This window comes from Oratosquilla oratoria, chromosome 19 (genome assembly GCF_046742065.1).
Source record: "Oratosquilla oratoria isolate Oo_2021 chromosome 19, ASM4674206v1, whole genome shotgun sequence".
Lineage (NCBI taxonomy): Eukaryota > Metazoa > Arthropoda > Malacostraca > Stomatopoda > Squillidae > Oratosquilla > Oratosquilla oratoria.
Genome location: NC_134795.1, coordinates 19,632,787 through 19,651,365, shown reverse-complemented (window position 1 = coordinate 19,651,365; position 18,579 = coordinate 19,632,787). Strand labels below are relative to the sequence as shown.

At 41.1% G+C, this 18,579-nt stretch overlaps 1 protein-coding gene and 1 pseudogene across 3 annotated transcripts in view; both read right to left on the bottom strand.

Annotated features, from left to right (window-relative positions):
• Window positions 1-301: 301 nt before the first annotated feature.
• The window catches only part of LOC143035771 (uncharacterized), a 35,925-nt gene continuing 17,647 nt past the window's right edge, over window positions 302-18,579 (bottom strand). For all 3 annotated transcript variants that reach the window (XM_076202710.1, XM_076202709.1, XM_076202711.1), the window contains exons 7-12: window positions 15,958-16,125; window positions 14,009-14,148; window positions 12,057-12,196; window positions 6,332-6,498; window positions 4,076-4,171; window positions 302-1,067 (exon numbers count right to left, since the gene is read on the bottom strand). In XM_076202710.1, the coding sequence (XP_076058825.1) occupies window positions 306-1,067; window positions 4,076-4,171; window positions 6,332-6,498; window positions 12,057-12,196; window positions 14,009-14,148; window positions 15,958-16,125 (1,473 nt within the window). In that variant the 3' untranslated portion in view covers window positions 302-305. The remainder of the gene's footprint in view (window positions 1,068-4,075; window positions 4,172-6,331; window positions 6,499-12,056; window positions 12,197-14,008; window positions 14,149-15,957; window positions 16,126-18,579) is intronic.
• LOC143035982 (U6 spliceosomal RNA) lies at window positions 11,034-11,127 on the bottom strand (annotated as a pseudogene).

Genomic DNA, 18,579 nt, shown 5'->3' with positions numbered 1-18,579 from the left:
TTGATTGTAGAGGAGTGCAGGATTTGAACCCACAACTAAAATGAATGCAAGACCAGCACCAAAGATGATAATAATGACCCTGAATAAAACAATCGAGGGATAATCACATAACACAGAGAGTGGTTACCGTCATCTTACAATTAATGAACTCACTTAATTCCTTGGTGGCAGCCACAAAAATGATATAAAAATATCACTTATCTTTATGTTGAGAATATTTATCTCAAGGTCAAGAATTTAAAACTACTTCAATGTATCTGATCTGGATAAAGGCCAATGACAAAGGGAAAAATAAAATATCTTCTTTACTCTTCCAAAGTTGCTTTCATTTGAGCCATAAAACTGTCATTAGATGAATCATCACTACTTATATCTTCTAAAGATCTGGGTGCTTTAACTTGTTTACAAAAATTCACAAAGCTTTCTTCTGTACTTAAAACAAGCAAATCTTCACTTTGTGAAATATCGCTAACACCAGTGCTCCTCTGACAATGGTCAAAAATTTCGCTCACTTGCTCAAAAAAATCATTACTTCCTGGTGTGGCATCTAATCCAACCTCGTCAAAGGAACTACCCCCATCCTGCACATTTCGATTTTCTGAAATGTCTTGTCCACATTTGTCTTCCCTCATGCTGATACTTCTCCTAACACCCTTTTTGTTGGCACTACTCATGGTGTCCTGAGGGATGCCACTGAAAGACAAACTGTGCTTTGGTGTACTTACAATCCGCTTTCTAAGAACGTTTCCACTCTCACCAGAACCCGATGGAAGACAGCCATCTGTATCTGTTATTTGTCCAGATTGTTCAACTTTTGTACAAATAGAAACATCTGCTCTGTCCCCATCTACTTTATCTTTTATATGTTTTTCCATCTGTCTTGGAGCATGCATGGATGTGGATGCTGCTGTATCATGACGTAGTGGTACCAAGCTCCTTTCTTGAGCTCTACCTATAAAATCTCTACCTGTTGTGTTGGGCATAGCATGAACCAAATGGTTTACTACCAGCGTCTCTAGCCTCTCTTCCAAGAATTGGGAAGTGATCAGAACTGGCTGGCTGTTATTCTGGAAAAAACAAATTTACAAATTATATTTCACCCTTTTGTAAATATACCTGAATTTATATATTACTTATCTATATATCTATGTACCAAAAGGCTTTTTCCTCCTTGTAAAAGAGATAGCCAGCCTAGGCAGGTAATCACCCACCCTCCATCTATTCATCACTTATTTGTTTCCCTTTAATCTTAGCTAACTGTAATACACTGAAGATGAGCTACCTTTCCACTGGCCAGAAATCCTTACATTTGATACTTTTCATCCACAATGTGTAGATGCGTGTGTTTATGTGTGTGTATTTACCTAGTTGTATCTTATGGGAAGGGGAGCTACACTCATGGTGTCCTGTCTCTGTATCTCTTCATGTCTAATTTGCTCTTAAATTCATGTATTGTTTTTGCATACACTATTGTTTCCTCTGGTATGTTCCATATATCCACCACTCTGTGAGGAAAGCTGTTCTTTTTCAGGTCTCTTCTATAACTGTCCTTTTTCAGCTTCCTTCCATGTCCTCTTGTGTTTCTCTTATCCCATTTTAGTAAGTCGTCTCTATCAAGGACTTCTATACCTCTCATAATTCTGTAGATGGTCAACATGTCACCTCTTTCTCTATTTTGTTCCAGAGTTGGTAATTCTAGTTTTGACAATCTCTCTTCATTTGACAGTTTTGATAGTGTTGGGGCCATCTTCATAGTTGCTCTCTGGATTCTTTTGATTTTCCTTATATTCTTTTTAGTACTGGGTGACCATAGTGTTACTGCATATATCTAATTTTGACCTTATTGTCACTAGTGTTTTCTTTACCATTTCTTCATCCAAGTAAGTAAAAGCCACTTTTATTGATCTTAGCAAGTTATAGGTTTCGCTGATAAAATTTTGTTTATCTGTTTGTCAGGGGACACATCCTTTGTGATGATTACTCTCAGATCTTTTTCAGATCTCCCCCTTTTTTTTATACACTTTTCACCCATTTTATATTATCCTGATATCCTTTTTTAATTTTTCCAAATTCCATTATGCTACATTTCTTAATGTTGAAGTCCACTTCCCACCTCCCACTCCATTCCCAAACCCTGTTCAGAACTCTTTGCAGTGAATCACAGTCCATTTCAGTGCTCAGTTTCTTTAACAGTTTTGCGTCATCTTGTGTATTTTGTCCGTTAGTTCATCTATACACTCTTTCAATATCCAATTTGTAATTTCATCTGGCCCATGTGACTTTCTGACATCAAGGTTTTTTATTTGGTCCCTTATTTCTTTCTGTGTCACCGTTATTTCTTTCATTTCGGGGGATCTTCCTCGCTGTCCTTCCTCCCAAATTTGTGAGCTTTCAATTGTAAATACAGACCTAAAATGCCTGATCATAACTTCAGCCATTTCTACATCATCTATATATTCTTTATTTCCTTCATGCAGTTTCACTATTTCATGTTTGTCTTTTAGTTTATCATTTACATATCTGTAAAATAGTTTAGGTTGGTCTTTGCATTTATCTATTATATCTTTTTCGTAGTTTCTTTTTTCCTCCCTGCGTATATCTACATATTCATTTCTCAGTTTGATGTATGTTTGCCATTTGGTAATTTTTTTGTCTTTTTTCCATCTTTTCCAGGCTTTGTCTCTTCTATCTTTAGCCTCACTACACTTTTTGTTATACCAACACTTTATGTAAACCCTTTTTATTTTTTCTTTGGTACATATTTCTCTGTTCCCTCCTTGTATTTTTCTTTTAATATGTTCCATTTCTCTTCCATCTTTGTTTCTTCTCATGTCCTCTTGTTTTTCTTCTGTCTCACTTTAGTAAGTCATCTCTATCAAGAATTTCCATACCTTTCATAATTCTGTAGAGGTTAGCTAATCACCTTTCTCTTCTTTGTTCCTGGGTTGGTAGATTTAGTTTATCCAATCTTTGTTCGTATGTCAAATTGGAGTGTGTTTGCACCATCTTTGTCATTGCTTTTTTAATTCTTTCTTGTTTCTTTATATATTTTTTTGGAACTAGGTGACGATAATGTTGCAGCATATTCCAATTTTGGTCTTATCAGTTTTTCTACTTCTTGTTTGTTTTTCAGTTTACCATTTACATACCTGTAAAATAGTTTAGGTTGTTCCTTGCACTTTTCTATTATATCTCACTGTTTCCCTTTTTATCTCTGCATCATTTTACATAATTATTTCTTGGTTTGATGTTTGCCATTTACTAATTCTTTTTATCTTTTTTCCATCTTTACCAAGCTCTGTCTCTTTTTTTATCCTTAGCTTCACTGCATTTTTTGTTGTACCAGCTTTTTATGTATACGCTTTCTTGCTTTTGTTGTGGTACATATTTGTTCACTCCCTCATTATAAATTTCTTTTAGTATATTCCACTTCTCTTCCATCTTTGTTTCTTCATTTAGGAAGTTATCCCAGTTTGAGTTTTGAAAGAATTTTTTTGAGTTTCTCAAAATTCATTTTGTTGTACATTAGTCTTCCTTTTCTATGTTTCTCATTTTTTCTTAAATCCATTTGCTCTTTTAGTTTGAATTCTATTAGTACATGGTCACTCTTCCCTACTGAAGTTTTGTAATCAATTCTGTCCACAATTTCAGGTTCTGACTCAAGTATCAAATCTAGTCTCGATGGTTCCTCATTGTTTCTGTATCTGCTATTTTCTTTTACCCACTGAGTCATTGTGTATTCAATGGTCATATGTTTCCCCAGAGGTCTTCTCCACCCTTCACCATTATTTCTTCCCATCATATTTCTTTTGTGTGTGTGTGTGTGTGTGTGTGTGTGTGTGTGTGTGTGTATGTGTAATAATAATAATAAATGGCTTATTGAAAACATGGCAGCCATGTGCACGCGTGCACTTTGACTCGTATATCACAGGCACAAAATCTGGAGAGCAGTATTTTTTTTTTTATATTAACAATTCAAAAGATAAGCATCACAAGACCCACTTCCCAACATAGCTGTTTATATACAACACACCAATGAAGTTCTGCTACATCACAACATCTAGGTATGTCATACCTGAGACTGTGCTATTGCTGCTTTGGTGATATCTGTGAGCATTGCTCGAGACTCGGTGAGAAAGGCATCTCTATCTTTCCTCAGCTCATCCAGGGCCTTTTGGAGATAAAACAAAATATAATTAGTTATTGGTTGTAACAACACTACTGCACAGTACATGTGAATTTTTACATGAAACATACAAACATTCCTCTTGCTTCCAATGCTTCCTTCACTCCATCCATCCATCTCATTCTTGGCCTTTTCCTGAAGTTCCTTCCATTTCTGCTTTCCGTACTTTTTCTGCTAGTTTTTCTTCAGTGGACCCACTTAGACCTTTATACAGACATACACAAATTGCAGTGACAATATTCATCAGGAACAATGATGGGTACATAAACTCTCCTACCGAGATTCAAACCCTTGCCTGGGTGGCTTGCTTATTATAAGATGAAGGCCATACCATCGTGTAACGACCTTTGTCTTATAATAAGCAAGCCGCTCAATTGAGGGTTCAAATCCCAGTAGGAGAGTTTATTTCCAAAATGTCATAATGACACAAAAACAATGACGGGTACCTACTTGTGTGGTGGTCTTGCAAAATATATAGTGAAGCTGCCCATTTTAAAAGCCTATCAACCCCCTCACCTCCATCAGGAGATGCAGCCCCGAGAGGCTGGCACTCAGTCTCTGGACCTTCACCAAAATCTTTCTTAATCAACTTCAGCTGTATTTCTTATACTTTTTCACACATGGAAAGCTGACAACTGGTCTCCTCTCTCTAAGCTATGAGCTGATAATATAGAAACAGTTCCACACTGATAAAACACAGACTACAGTTCAAAGTTTCTTCCCAGAGAGATCTGTGGGAGGTTCTGAAGACCATTGCCAAGCATTACGGGGCTGCGAGTTTTCCACGTAGTGAAACTCAAGACAATGATTGATTGACTGGTATGTTTAATCCTTTTATTGTGCAGGAAGTTTACCTCAACTACATAACATTTGTTTAGCAGTTTATCTATCTATTTACCATGGGCTTCTTTCCTCCCTTGTAAGGTTGGTAGCCAAATCAAAAAGCATGTACCCACTTCCACTGCCAAACAAAACCCAACAAGATTTGGGTCTTGTTTGGCAGTAGCAGCAGCAAATGGACAATTTGTAAATATCAGTGAAAGGGGGCAAATGCAAGACAAATCAACTTTCTTAATAATGAAAGCTGATCCAACAAAGGTCTCCCGATAATCATGGGGAGACTGTGCCTGGTATGTACGATTATGATCATTCATACAAAGATTGGGTCAGGAGCAGAGCAATGTGTGCAAGTTTGTTTGAAAAGCAAAGCAATTTGAACACTAAACTAAAAAACAAGCATACAATTTCTGCAGTGATCATGTATGTAACACACCTGTAGAACTATTCCTGATATGTCTTGTGGCTGCTTTCAACATAAATTTTAATTAATAGAAAATCTACAATGAAAAGACTGTTAGGTTGAAAAATTATGCAAAAAATAGTCAATATTCTCAACACGGATAAGCACACACAGAATCATGCATCTGCTATCAGCACCTGAAAAGGATGCAAGACATTTTAATGATTAGTGGAAATTTATGATACAAACAAAATAAACTCACCCATCACATACAAAGATATCTTAGAAAACATATTTGTAAAAAAAGATCTTATAATAACCCAGAGAGACATTAACAATGAATGCAAAGAATACCATGCCATAAAGTCTTCACTCTTTGAAATGAATATGGAAGAGTCGATGACATCAAATATACTATGATTTTTATTCATAATCAAACAGCTGCTCAGAAATTTCACCAGCAACAATAATAAAAGTTGTAGTGACGAGTTAAACAAGTTGTAGTCCTGAGTTTCCAGCAGCCCCAAAGTAACTAGCAACAAGTCCTTGAGCCCTCCCGCATAACTCTCTGGGAAGAAATGGTGGACTGATCTGTGATGTATTAGTGTGGGATCATTTATGTCACTGGCTTGTAGGGGGAGCAATCACTAGTTGTGAACTCTCCTCATGTGAAAAGGTGGAAGAAATTCAAAGTCAATAAAGATCCTGGGCCTAGTCTAGAGACGGAGGGCCAGGCCCTTGGGGTTGCACCTGCAGACGGAGTTTCGGGTGTTGACAAGTTTTGAAGACACATAAAAGGAAGATGATTTTCTCTGACATTCATCTTCCTGGACATCTGGAGGTATCCGTTATTGGTCGCTTTCTCTGAAATAAAACTATTATAGTAACTGATAGCATTCACACACCTCTTTGCCGTCATTAGTTGATGCCGTGGGCGTAGAGTAGAATGGTCGGACAGCCCCTAGCCAGAAGGGAAATTCAATACCGTAGCCACACGTGGCAAAGAGTATGATGATGAGCAAAACAAGAAACAGAAGGGTAGCAGGTGCCTGGTAAGCTATAGGGATCTGACCTGCAAAGGAAATTGGGATACATTAGTTTGTTTACATTTACATGAAATAAAGCAAAGAGATTCTACCAATCTACCTCTCTACCTATATCCCAAACGTCTCATTTCCCATATAAGGAAGGTAGCCAGCCAAAACATCCGCTCATTCTCACCCATTCCGCTCTCATCCATCACCCACGAATGAATTATATGAACATGAAATCTTCAAGAACTACCCCTTCATAATGGATTCTTGTTTGATGCGGAGATCTATTTATCTATATACCAAGATTTTTTTCCCTTTTATACAGGAGGTAGCCAAGTCAAAGGCATGTACCTACACCCACCCATTCCACTCCTATTCACCACCCTTTCCTCCCTCTCATTTTAGCTCCTCATGGATGATGGGTCATCCCTGCATCTTGTCCACTGCCCTGGGGCAAAAGCAATGCAGCAAGACACAGTACATCCACAGCAAACCTGCCTCACAGAAAAAGATAAGATGGGGAGAAATCCCTTCACACTGCATCAAAATATCATTCACACATAAGTATACTCTACCCCCATCCCCTGCCCCTCCCTTCCTTCCATAACAGTATCATCTATACACAGTCATTTTCCACTCATCCCTATCTCCTGCCTTCTCTCTTCCTTGCCCAACAGACATTCCCTCTCTTGCTCAATGCCCCTTTCACCCCATCCATCCATCTCATCCTATGTCATCCCTTCAAATTCACTCCCTCTACCTTTGCATTCCACACCTCTTTTACTAATATTTCTTCACTCATTCTTTCCATGTGTCAAAACCATCATAATACTCTTTCATCAGCCCTATCTGTCATCTTTTTTCCCACTCTCCTCCTCACCTCCACGTTTCTCACTCTATTCAACCTAATAACTCCTACCATACTTCTCAGACATTTCATCTCAAACACTTTCAAACTTTTCCTCTCTGCCTCTTTTATATTCCAAGTCTCTGCCCCATACAATGCCATCAACACAATCACACCTCCATACAATCTCCTCTTAGCATCCATTACCAGATGCCTATTTCTCATGACACTTTCTGATACCCCAAGGCATTTACTTGCTTCTTTCAATCTACAATTTACCTCTTCCTCCACTCCTCCCTTTCCTGCCACATGCGACCACAAATACCTAAAGCTATCCACTTCCTCCAGCCTCTCCTTGTACATCTCATCACCTTGCTTTGATCCATATTCATCTTCAACTTTCTCCCATCACATATCTCTGCAAACTCTGTCACAAACTCCTTTAATCCCCCCTCTGACCATGCCACAAACATAGTGTTGTCAGCAAACAACAACTGGCTCACCTCCCACTTTTCTCCATTTTCTTTAATCATCTCCAGTCCCCTGCCCAATACTTTCACCTTTACCTCCCTCATATACACACTGAACAGCCACAACGACATGAAAGATCCCCAATGCAGTCCCACCTTTACCTCAAACCACTCACTCACTCCATTTCTAATTCTAACACAGGCTCTACTACTCTCATAAAAACTATTGACTGCCCTTGACAGCTTTCCCCCAATCCCATATATCTACAAAACCTTCCACAGCACATTCCTGTCTACCCTGTCATAAACCTATTCCAAATCCATAAAGGCCTAAAAAATATCCATATCTTTTCCTAAATCTTTCTCACATATCTCTTACCACAAAAATCTGATCCACACAACCACACCTTTCCTAAACCCACATTGTTCTTCACCAATTACTCCTTCTGTTCCTCTCCTAATCCTCTCAATCAAAACCCTCCCATAAGCTTTCCTAACTACACTCAACTGATCCCTCTGAAACTACTACATTTGTCCTCTTTTCCTTAGTAAAGCAGAGATATACAGGCACTCCTCCAGTCTTCTAGCATTCTACCCTCTCTTAGAGACACATTAAACAACCTCACTAGCCAGTCCACTATTATTGTATCTCCCTCCTTCAGACACTCCACATGATGCCCATCCAACACAGGTGCCTTACTTGCTCTCATCATTTTAATAACTATTTGCACCTCATCTTTTCTTATTTCTCCTCCATTTTCCTTACCCATCACTGTCATTTTCTTAGCACCTCCCACTTCTACCACCACTCCCTCCCTATTCTCCTCCACATTTAGCAACTCCCTAAAATACTCTGCCCATGTGAAGATATTCTTTCATATTGCATTTTCCTCAGGAAAAATAGTACTGAATTTTGTTGCCATCAATGCACACTTCTGTTCTTAGATGCAGCTTTATGCAAAATTGTAGTCAGAGGTGATAAAGACAAGATTTGGGGAAAGTAGCAGATGCACTTACTGGTTGAGCAGGCTAGAGCATCACTACTCATGGCAGAGGTGATGGCAGAATGAACTCTGTTGCCAGAGAATTAGACCAAGGGCATGGTTCATTAAATTCCACGCTACAAAGTCCTTTGTAAGGGGCACTGTCCTAGCCCCTTGATTGAACAGGTTCACAACACTTAACTGAATCAATCAATCAACAGAAAGGATGGGGAGTTGTCAGCTCTCCTTCTATGAACAGCTGGTGGAAATACAGATGAAGCAGCTGACAGAAAGAAATTTTGGGTCAAACCCAGAGACCAGGTGCCATCCTGAGTGAATTGAGTTATTAATCTATTGTAGAGGAAGCTTGCTGGCTGAGCAGGTTAGGGCGTCATTACTTGCGCCGAAGGTCGAGGGGATGGTGGTTTGAATCCTGCTACTGGCGTTGTTGAACCAAGGGCATGGTTCACTATATTCCACACTACAAAGCCCTCTGTGAGGGGCACCGTCCTAGCCTTCCGGTAGGGGGGAGTTTGTGACGTTAAACCATATCATCATGACTGTGTTGCTTTTGACCCAGACAATGATGTCCTTTCATCCACAATGAGCCAAGATGAAAGGGGAACAAGTGGATGTTGTGTGGGTGTGGGACAGGGTTATCCCTTGGCTATCAACCTCCCTTATAAGAGGAAGAAGCCCTTTGGTATACAGATAGATTAAGTTAGAAACTGGGTATGAAATCCAAAATGGCACATTATTCCCCACATAATTTTGCTTGCTCAAAATCACAACTTCTAAGGCTTTTTTTACATTTTTCAGTTTCCCAGGGCAGTGGGCGAGATACAAGGATGACCTGTCATCCAGGAGGTACCAAGATAAGGGGGAGGGAAGAGGGTAGAGGGGAGTGGAGAATGTAGGGGATGGAATGGGTGGGAGTGGTTTCTATGCCTTTGTTTTTCGGCTACCTCCAGTGTAAGGGGGGAAAAAGCCTTTGGTATTTGTGTGTAGTTTCCATATCCATATTTTGTGTGGCACCTTATCCAGAACCTTTTCCAAATCTAGGTATACACAGTCCACCAATCCTTCTCGTGAGGCACATTGACCAACCTTGAGTATAAACTTATCAGGCTGGTTCCACAAGACCTTTCTTCTCTAAATACAAACAGGTTGTCAGCAAATATTCCTTTTTCCTTTAAATGTTTCATCCATCTTTTACAATTTTTTCACACATTTTGGCTACTGTACTGGTCAAGGACCCTGGTCTATCATTTAGCGGTACCCTCCTATTACCTCCTTCAAATATTGGTACCTATCTTGCTGGCTGAGCAGGCTAGGGCGTTGTTACTTGCGGCGAAGGTCGAGGTGAGGGCAGTTCAAATCCTGCCACCGGCGAAGTTGACCCAAGGGGATGGTTCATTAAATTCCACACTACAAAGCCCTCTGTGAGGTGCATCGTCCTAGCCTCCCGATAGGGGGGGGAGTGTGTGACGTTAAACCATATAATGTCACCTATCTATCAATAACTAGGGCTTTTTTCCCTTTATAGGGGAGGTAGTCTAGTCAAAAGGCATGTACCCACTCCCACCCATTCCTCTCCCATCCACCACCCTCACCTCCCTCTCATCTTAGCCCCTCATGGATGATGGGTCATCCCTGTCTCCTGCCCACTGCCCTGGGTCAGAGGCAATACAGCAAGACACAGCACATCTACAGCAAGGCCATTTCATTAAATTGGTGACCTCCCCTCGTGCAGAAAATAGTACAGTGAGACCTCTCATTAACAAATGTTAATTAGCTGTGTTTGTGGTGTTTTTGCTGTGTTTTCGGTGTTTTTGCTGTGTTTTCGGTGTTCTTGGTGCTGTTGTTTAGTGCGTGCAATCACTATGCCACTCAAAAACCACTCCAAAACACCGAAAACACAGCAAATTAACGTCTGTTATTGAGAGGTAGTACTGTACCATATTTGCAAATTTCCGGTCCAATGAACACCTGCCCCTCTTTCAATGAATATGTTATCATGGGGAGTGTATGATATAAGCAAAAGACTCTGTAATGTATGGGTTACAAGAGACAGAAGATTCAATTAAGTTTGCCGTAACAAACTCCCCTTATCAGAAGGCTAGGACAGTACCCCTTACTAAGGATTTTGTAGGGTAGAATTTAATTAACCATAACCTTGGTCCAACTCGCTAGCAACAGGATTCGAACTCCTGTCACCTCGACCTCCATCACAAGTAGCAACGGTCTAACTTTCTCAGCCAGCAAGCACCCAAAAAAATGTGGAACGCTTCATGATTTTGCATATCATCTTTGCACCAGAGTCATGCTGATCTTCTCTGTATCATTCCAATTATAGTATATGTAGAGGGTGGAGAGGAGTGGAGTGTATTAGGGGTGGAATGGGTGGGAATGGTTTTTATGCCTTTGTTTTTTGGCTACCTCCCTTGTAAGGGGGAAAAAGCCTTTGGTATATGTATGTACCATCGAAACAGAGATAACAGAAACAAGGCATAGTGACAGATAAAATGTGCCTCAGCATTCTTATGCTGAATGAGATTACAAAGGAATACAAAGGCGGAGCATGCCGACAGGAGACCTTTTGGTCCATATCTAGGTCGGATGCAAAAAAAGTCATAATAATAATAAATTAATAAATAAAAACTATAATAATGTAAATAACAAATAAGATACATAAATAAATGCATAGGTATAGTTAAATAATGAACAAACAGTAAAATAGTAAATAATGATAAATTGACATATAACTAATAATAAATGAGAATCAGACAGACAAATGATAACAAAACAATAACAAATAATAAAGAATTAATCACAATCATTACAGCATCTTGCTTAGGTGTTTATCTAAATGATTCTTAAAGCTTCGAACTGAACTACATTGCACCTAGGACAGACCATCCGCTCGCGCGAGATCGGTAGTTATAGAAGGGGATGAGATGTCTGCATGAAAATGAAAAGATGGTCGTGTATAAAAAAGGGCTATTACCTTCAGGCAATTAGGGATGTTTATTTCGTGGGGTCGTGGCTCTGGAGGGATGGGCAGGAGCAGGCCCCGACAAGGGAAGGGGCAAGGGGGATTGGGGGGCAATGCCCCGGGGCGGCACTTTTGTTGAAAAGAAGGTAAAGCAAATCCCCTCTAATTTGACTGAAGTGGTGATTGCATATAACTAACCCTTATGTGGCTTTATCACTGGTGTGAAAAGATATGAATATATGAGCAATGCTGTCAATACCTTACTAGAGGAGAAGGCTCACTGTGACAAAACTTGACTCACTGTAAAAACTTGTCAGAAATCGGGCACTATGGGTGCCAATGGATTCGAAAGGCTGCACCAAGAAGATGGCAATGGTCTGCGAAATGACCTTGTTTGGGGTGATCTCGTCTTTTGGATCCATCATCAGGTCTTCATAATATCTGTGACAAAAAACAAAAACAAAAAATAAATAAATACAATAAAAAATATAAAAAACAAAAAATAAAAATAAATATATAAAATGAAATAAATAAATCATACATACATACATATACCAAAGGCATTTTCCCCCTTATAAGGGAGGTAGCCATAGTCAAAAGTCTAGTGGAACACTTCCCTCCCTTAAGCACACATTAAAGAACCTCAATAGTCATTCCACTATAACTAATACTCCATTCATCAGAAACTCCTTGTGACAATAACCTAACACTAGTGATTTCCAACTTTTACTGCATATTTTTGTACCTCCTCTTTTCCTTTAACCCCTTCACTCCGGGCCAAAATCTTGCGGGCAGCATTAGCTGCCAGATGTGCGATGATGCGTCATAATACTCGCATTATAGAAAATAAAGTTACTGCTGTATTGCTTGTTCTCTTTCACCCGTGAATTTTGATAACCATAGAAAATATGATGAAGCCAGTTTATAGAGTATGGGGGTCATGCAGGTACAGCTACAATATACATAATCAAGACGCCGACATCGGCATCCTTGCGTACCCACTTGCTCCTCATGACGCCTAGATAGGCGTCATTGTATGAAAGGGGTTAACTTTATCATTCCCCTTTTCCAACACTGATTCTCCTTGCATCTCCCACTGCCACAATCAAAACCTCCCTATACTACTCTGCAATCTATGTATCCCTATACCAAGGGCTACTTCCCCCTGATAAGGGGGGTAGCCAAGTCAAAGGCATGCACCCACTCCCATCCACCACCCTCTCTCATCTTAGCTCCTCATGGATGAAGGGTCATCCCTGTCTCCTGCCCACTCCCTGGGTCAGAGGCAATGCAGCAAGACACAGTACATCCACAGCAAGGGCACTTCATTTAATCAATGAGATGGGGAGAAATCACTTTAGGCTGCGTCCAAATATCCACACACAGCCCTTCCCTACTCCCCTATCCCCATCCTCTGCCCCTCCCTTCCTTGCCTGATGTAGACATTCTCTACATTCAACAACCTGAAGTACTCTAACTTTCACTTACTGCCTTCACTTCCATTAATATCTGTCCACCTGCACCCTTTACTTTTACCCTATTCTAATTCACTTCCCCTTGTTTCACTTTCTTCCTATCCACATACCAAAGGCTTCTTCCTTATAATGGAGGCATCCAACCAAGGCAAGCACCCACCCTCCACCCATCCAACTCCTATCCCTCACCCATTTGTTTCCCTTTTATCTCGGTTCCTTGTGGATGAAGGCTAGTGATAGGTTGTGAATGGATGATAAATCAATACAGCCCCAATATATTCCTAAATTAAATAAATAAGTTAACCCCTTCCATACGGTGCCGCACACGTAGGCGTCATGGACTTAGATCTCGGTGGCAGCAACCAATGCCAGCCGTACGACGTGTCGTAATAATACTCGCATCATAAAATATAGTCACCGCTTATATCGATCGTTCTCTCTTCACCCGTGAATTTTGATAACCATAGAAAATGCGATTACAAAAGAATTAGAAAGACTGTCATTATGGAGGGCGACTACAATAAATATAATAAAGAAGCCGATATGGCAGCCTTGCGAATACACTCGCTCCCCATGACGCCTACGTGTGCGGCACCGTATGGAAGGGTTTTAATGTGACTGATGGTAACGACACATAAAATGAGGGATACGATGGAGAGAGAGAGAGAGAGAGAGAGAGAGAGAGAGAGAGAGAATGAGAGAGGGGCAACACAAAATGCTCTCCTTTTTGTTTAACCTAATATATCATAGAAATCTAGTCCAAAGAATGTGTACTCACTCTTCACAAGGATCTGGGCCACCAAAGACCCGCACGCGAGCCCACACCAACCATCCAGGGTTGTGATCAGGCTTGCACTCTGATGGCATGTCTCTGAATCCTCGCTGAGCGATCCTGGCACGGTAACGCACCTCTGCAACCTGATTAAAGATTATGATGACGATGATATGGTGTAACATCACAAACTCCCCATTATTGGGAGATTAGGATGGTGTCCCTTACAGAGGACATTGTAGTGTGGAATTTGCTTAAAAGTGGCAGTCTGCCGACAAGATTGACTAGATAAACACCATATGAGGACGGAGCCTTTATTTGTATGACGTTTCGCTTATTACAGCTTTTTCAAGTACAAGTTGAGATACAAATGCTTGAGATTAAATAAGGGGAAAGGAGGGAACGAACGGGGAGAGAAAAAGGGGGGGTAAGGAAGAGGAGGAGGAGGAGGAGGAGGAGGGTGGGGGGATTGGACACTGGGAAAGGATGAGAATGCTGGCCCAAACGTCCGCAAATGTCCACAAAGGGTGGTTTAAATACTTAATATTTTGCTGGCCATGGGTATTAGGGGAATAATGTGAGGAGATATGTTAAACATGCCCCTGTTTTGTTCAATAGTGTTTGTTCCTTGAATAATTGCTGCTTCTAAACACTTCCTGCGGATTTTGTCTGGTTCCCGCATCAGCAGCTCTGCATTCTTCCAGAGCTGCTGATGCGGGAACCAGACAAAATCCGCAGGAAGTGTTTAGAAGCAGCAATCATTCAAGGAACGAACACTATTGAACAAAACAGGGGCATGTTTAACATATCTCCTCACATTATTCCCCTAATACCCATGGCCAGCAAAATATTAAGTATTTAAACCACCCTTTGTGGACATTTCGCTCACGGACGTTTGGGCCAGCATTCTCATCCTTTCCCAGTGTCCAATCCCCCCACCCTCCTCCTCCTCCTCCTCTTCCTTACCCCCCCCTTTTTTCTCTCCCCGTTCCTTCCCTCCTTTCCCCTTATTTAATCTCAAGCATTTGTATCTCAACTTGTACTTGAAAAAGCTGTAATAAGCGAAACGTCGTACAAATAAAGGCTCCGTCCTCATATGGTGTTTATCTAGTCAGTGTGGAATTTATTGAACCATGCTCTTCATACAACCACCCAGCACTTCTAAGCTACCAGAGGAGGCTGGATGACCACATTGTGAACAGCTGCCCAGGATGTAACACTTCACCCCATACCATACAACACATAATGGAAGACTGCATTATACACAATCATGCACACAAACAACACAACATACACTCTATAAAGGATTTGTGGGAAAACCCAGTTTCGGCTGTGGCATTCCTTGGGGAGACGGGACTGCTCGGACAGACAGTCTAGGGAACGACAACAACAACAACAACTCTGCTGATGGCAAGGTTAGAACAGCCATCTCCTCAACCTTTGCCACAGGTAATGACACCCTAACCCACTTAGCCAGAGAGCTTCCCTGATTAAAAGTAAAGATGTATATATCATATGATGAGACAGAGTGAGTAACCATGATCTGACTACTGGATATTCTTGTGGAAGAGCATGGCAGCGGAGAGGGCGACCCTTCATCCCTAAGATGCTAAAATAAGAAGGATGGATGAATGGGTTTCATCTGCTTTTGGCATGGGTACAGTATGTGCTATTCACTTGGCCACACACTCTCTTACAAAGGAAAAAGAGTCTTTAATATACAGTCTGAATGTAATACTTTAAGGTATTTAGGCATATAACAAATAGTTATTATATATTCTATTAGACCAAATCAACAGCGCTTACAAGAAAATGCACTATTACCAATTAAAAAATAATTCCAAAGTGCGTGTACCTCTCATATACTGTTGGCAATTGTATTAACTGAAATAAAATTTAAATAAAAGTGCAGACATAAAATCAACAATATCATTTACCAGACACATCATACTCACCTTGTGCATGTGATTCCATTCCCAAAGGCAGCATATTACGAAGACCAGAATAACCATCATCCATATCACTCGCCCCCACCGTAGCTCTCTTTGGATATCCATAATAAAGAGATAAAATGTCCAGACACCCAGTAGTATGAAGGTAATAGAGAGAAAATACAACCATTTCTGTAAATAAACACAGCAATATAACTTTCAAACACATACATCACAATGAAATCTATACTTACAGTATAACTTCCATACTTTGAATGTCCAGATTTTACAAGAATCTAAATAATGGTTTTGTTAGGGTGGGGGATGAGGGGGTGAGGGAATATGTGTGAAAAATAAATTGATGCAGACCTAAAGAATTTCTCCCCATCGTCTCCATTTTTGCATGAGGGGACAGAGCAGGTGGGTCACCAATTTAATGAAGTGGCCTTGCTGTGGATGTGCTGTGTCTTGCGACACTGCTTCTGACCCAGGGTAGTGGGCAAGATGCAGGGATGACCCATCATCCAGGAGGAGCTAAGGTAAGAGGGAGGGCAAGGGGTGGATGGGAGTGGAGTATCTGGGGATGGAATGGGTGGGAGTAGATTTTATCCCTTTGTTTTTTGGCTTTTTGTCTTTAGGATGTGTGCCCCGTGGGGCTACAGGGAGAAGGATGCCTAGTCCCTCTCCCCGTCCCTTTCTTCTCGCCTCTTACGATCCAAGTGGGAAACTTGGTGGCAGTATTCTTTTCCCCCACCACAGGGAATTCCCCCAATCAGAAAGAGAATACTCAGAGAAATGGTACAGGACAGCAACAAGGGGTTGGGGGACAGCATAACGGAGGGACAGTCGTAGTATAAAAGTGTCATCATTTCTCTATGAACAGAATTTCTTCTATCATAGACAAAATGATGTGTGGCTCTGGTCCGTAGGGGCGCCCCATATAGACCCTAAAGTATCGACTGCATGCTACTTTGCCACAATAACAAGCAGCCAATACCCCAGACGGGGTGGGTGGGAGTGTTTTTATGCCTTTTTTTTTGTGGCTACCTCCCTTGGAAGGGGGAAAAAGCCTTGGTATATGTATGTATGTATGTTTTTTGGCTACCTCCCTTGACAGGGAGAAAAAGCATATGTATGTGTATGCTAGTTTTAAAATTCAAAGGCAAGTTAAAAAAAAGTCTAAATAAAGTAATAAAAAGTTAATAAAAAGAATAAAAACAAAAAGCTAGTAAATTATTATCACGTGAATGCAGTGGGTGAGATACAGAGATGATCAGTCATCCAGGAGGAGCCAAGAAATGAGGGAGGGAGGAGTGGTGAATGGGAGTGGGAGTGAAGTATGTGGGGATGAAATGGGTGGGAGTGGGTTTATGCATTTGACTTTGGCTACCTCCCTTGTAAGGAAAAAAAAAAAAAAAATGTTGGTATATATAAATGTAGGCAAAAGTAAGGCGATGAGATGTACATGGGGAGAGAGTGATAGCAGGCTGGAAGTGAGCATTAAGGGTGAAAGACTGGAGGAAGTGGATGGTTTTAGATACTTGGGTGCGAATGTGGCAGGAAAGGGAGGAGTGGGGGTGGAGGTAGAATGTAGATTGAGAGAAGCAAGTAAATGCCTTAGTGGATTAAAGAGTAATGAGAAATAGACATCTGGGAATGGATGCTAAGAGGAGGTTATATGAAGGAGTGATTGTGCCAACAGCACTGTATGGGGCAGAAACATGGAACATAAGAGAGGAAGAGAGGAGTTTGAATGTGTTTGAGATTAAATGTCTGAGAAGTATGATAGGGGTTACTAGGCTAGATAGAGTGAGAAATGAGGAGATGAGGAGGAGAACAGGGCTGGAAAGGGAGCTGGGAGATACGGTTGATGAAGGAGTATTGGGATGGTTTGGACACATGGAAAGAATGAGTGAAGAAAGATTAGTAAAAGAAGTGTGGAAGGCAGAGGTGGAAGGAGTGAATATGAGGGGGTGTCCTAGGATGAGATGGATGGATGGGGTGAAAGGGGCATTACAAGAGAGAGGAATGTCTGTGGAGGAAGGACGGGAGAGGACAGAAGATAGTGGTGAATGGAGAGGGAATGGGTATGGATGATGCTGTGATGCATGAGGGGGAGTGGGTGGGGGATGGGGGGGTGAGGAAGTATGTATGAGAAAAAATTTGATGCAGCCCAAAGGGATTTCTCCCCGTCTTCTCTTTTTCTGCATGAGGGGACGGAGAGGGGGGGTTGTCGAATTTATGAAGTGGCCTTGCTGTGGATGTGCTGTGTCTTACAACAATGCTTCTGACCCAGGGCACTGGACAGGATGCAGGGATGACCCATCATCCAGGAGGTGCCAAGATAAGAGTGAGGGAGGAGGGTGGAGGGAAGTGGAATATATAGGAAATGGAATGGGTGGGAGTGGTTTCTATGCCTTTTTCTTTTTGGCTACCCCCCATGTAAGGGGGGAAAAGCCTTTGGTATATGTATGTAAAAAAGTAGTAAAAGAAAATACACTTTTAATGGCCGCATTACTTCTGGCTCAAGCAGAGGGCATATGGCAAGGATGGCCCCTCATCCACAAGGAGCTAAAATAAAAGTAAAAACAAACAGGAGTGGGGTGGGTGAAGGGTGGGTGCATACCCTGGCTGGCTACCTCCCTT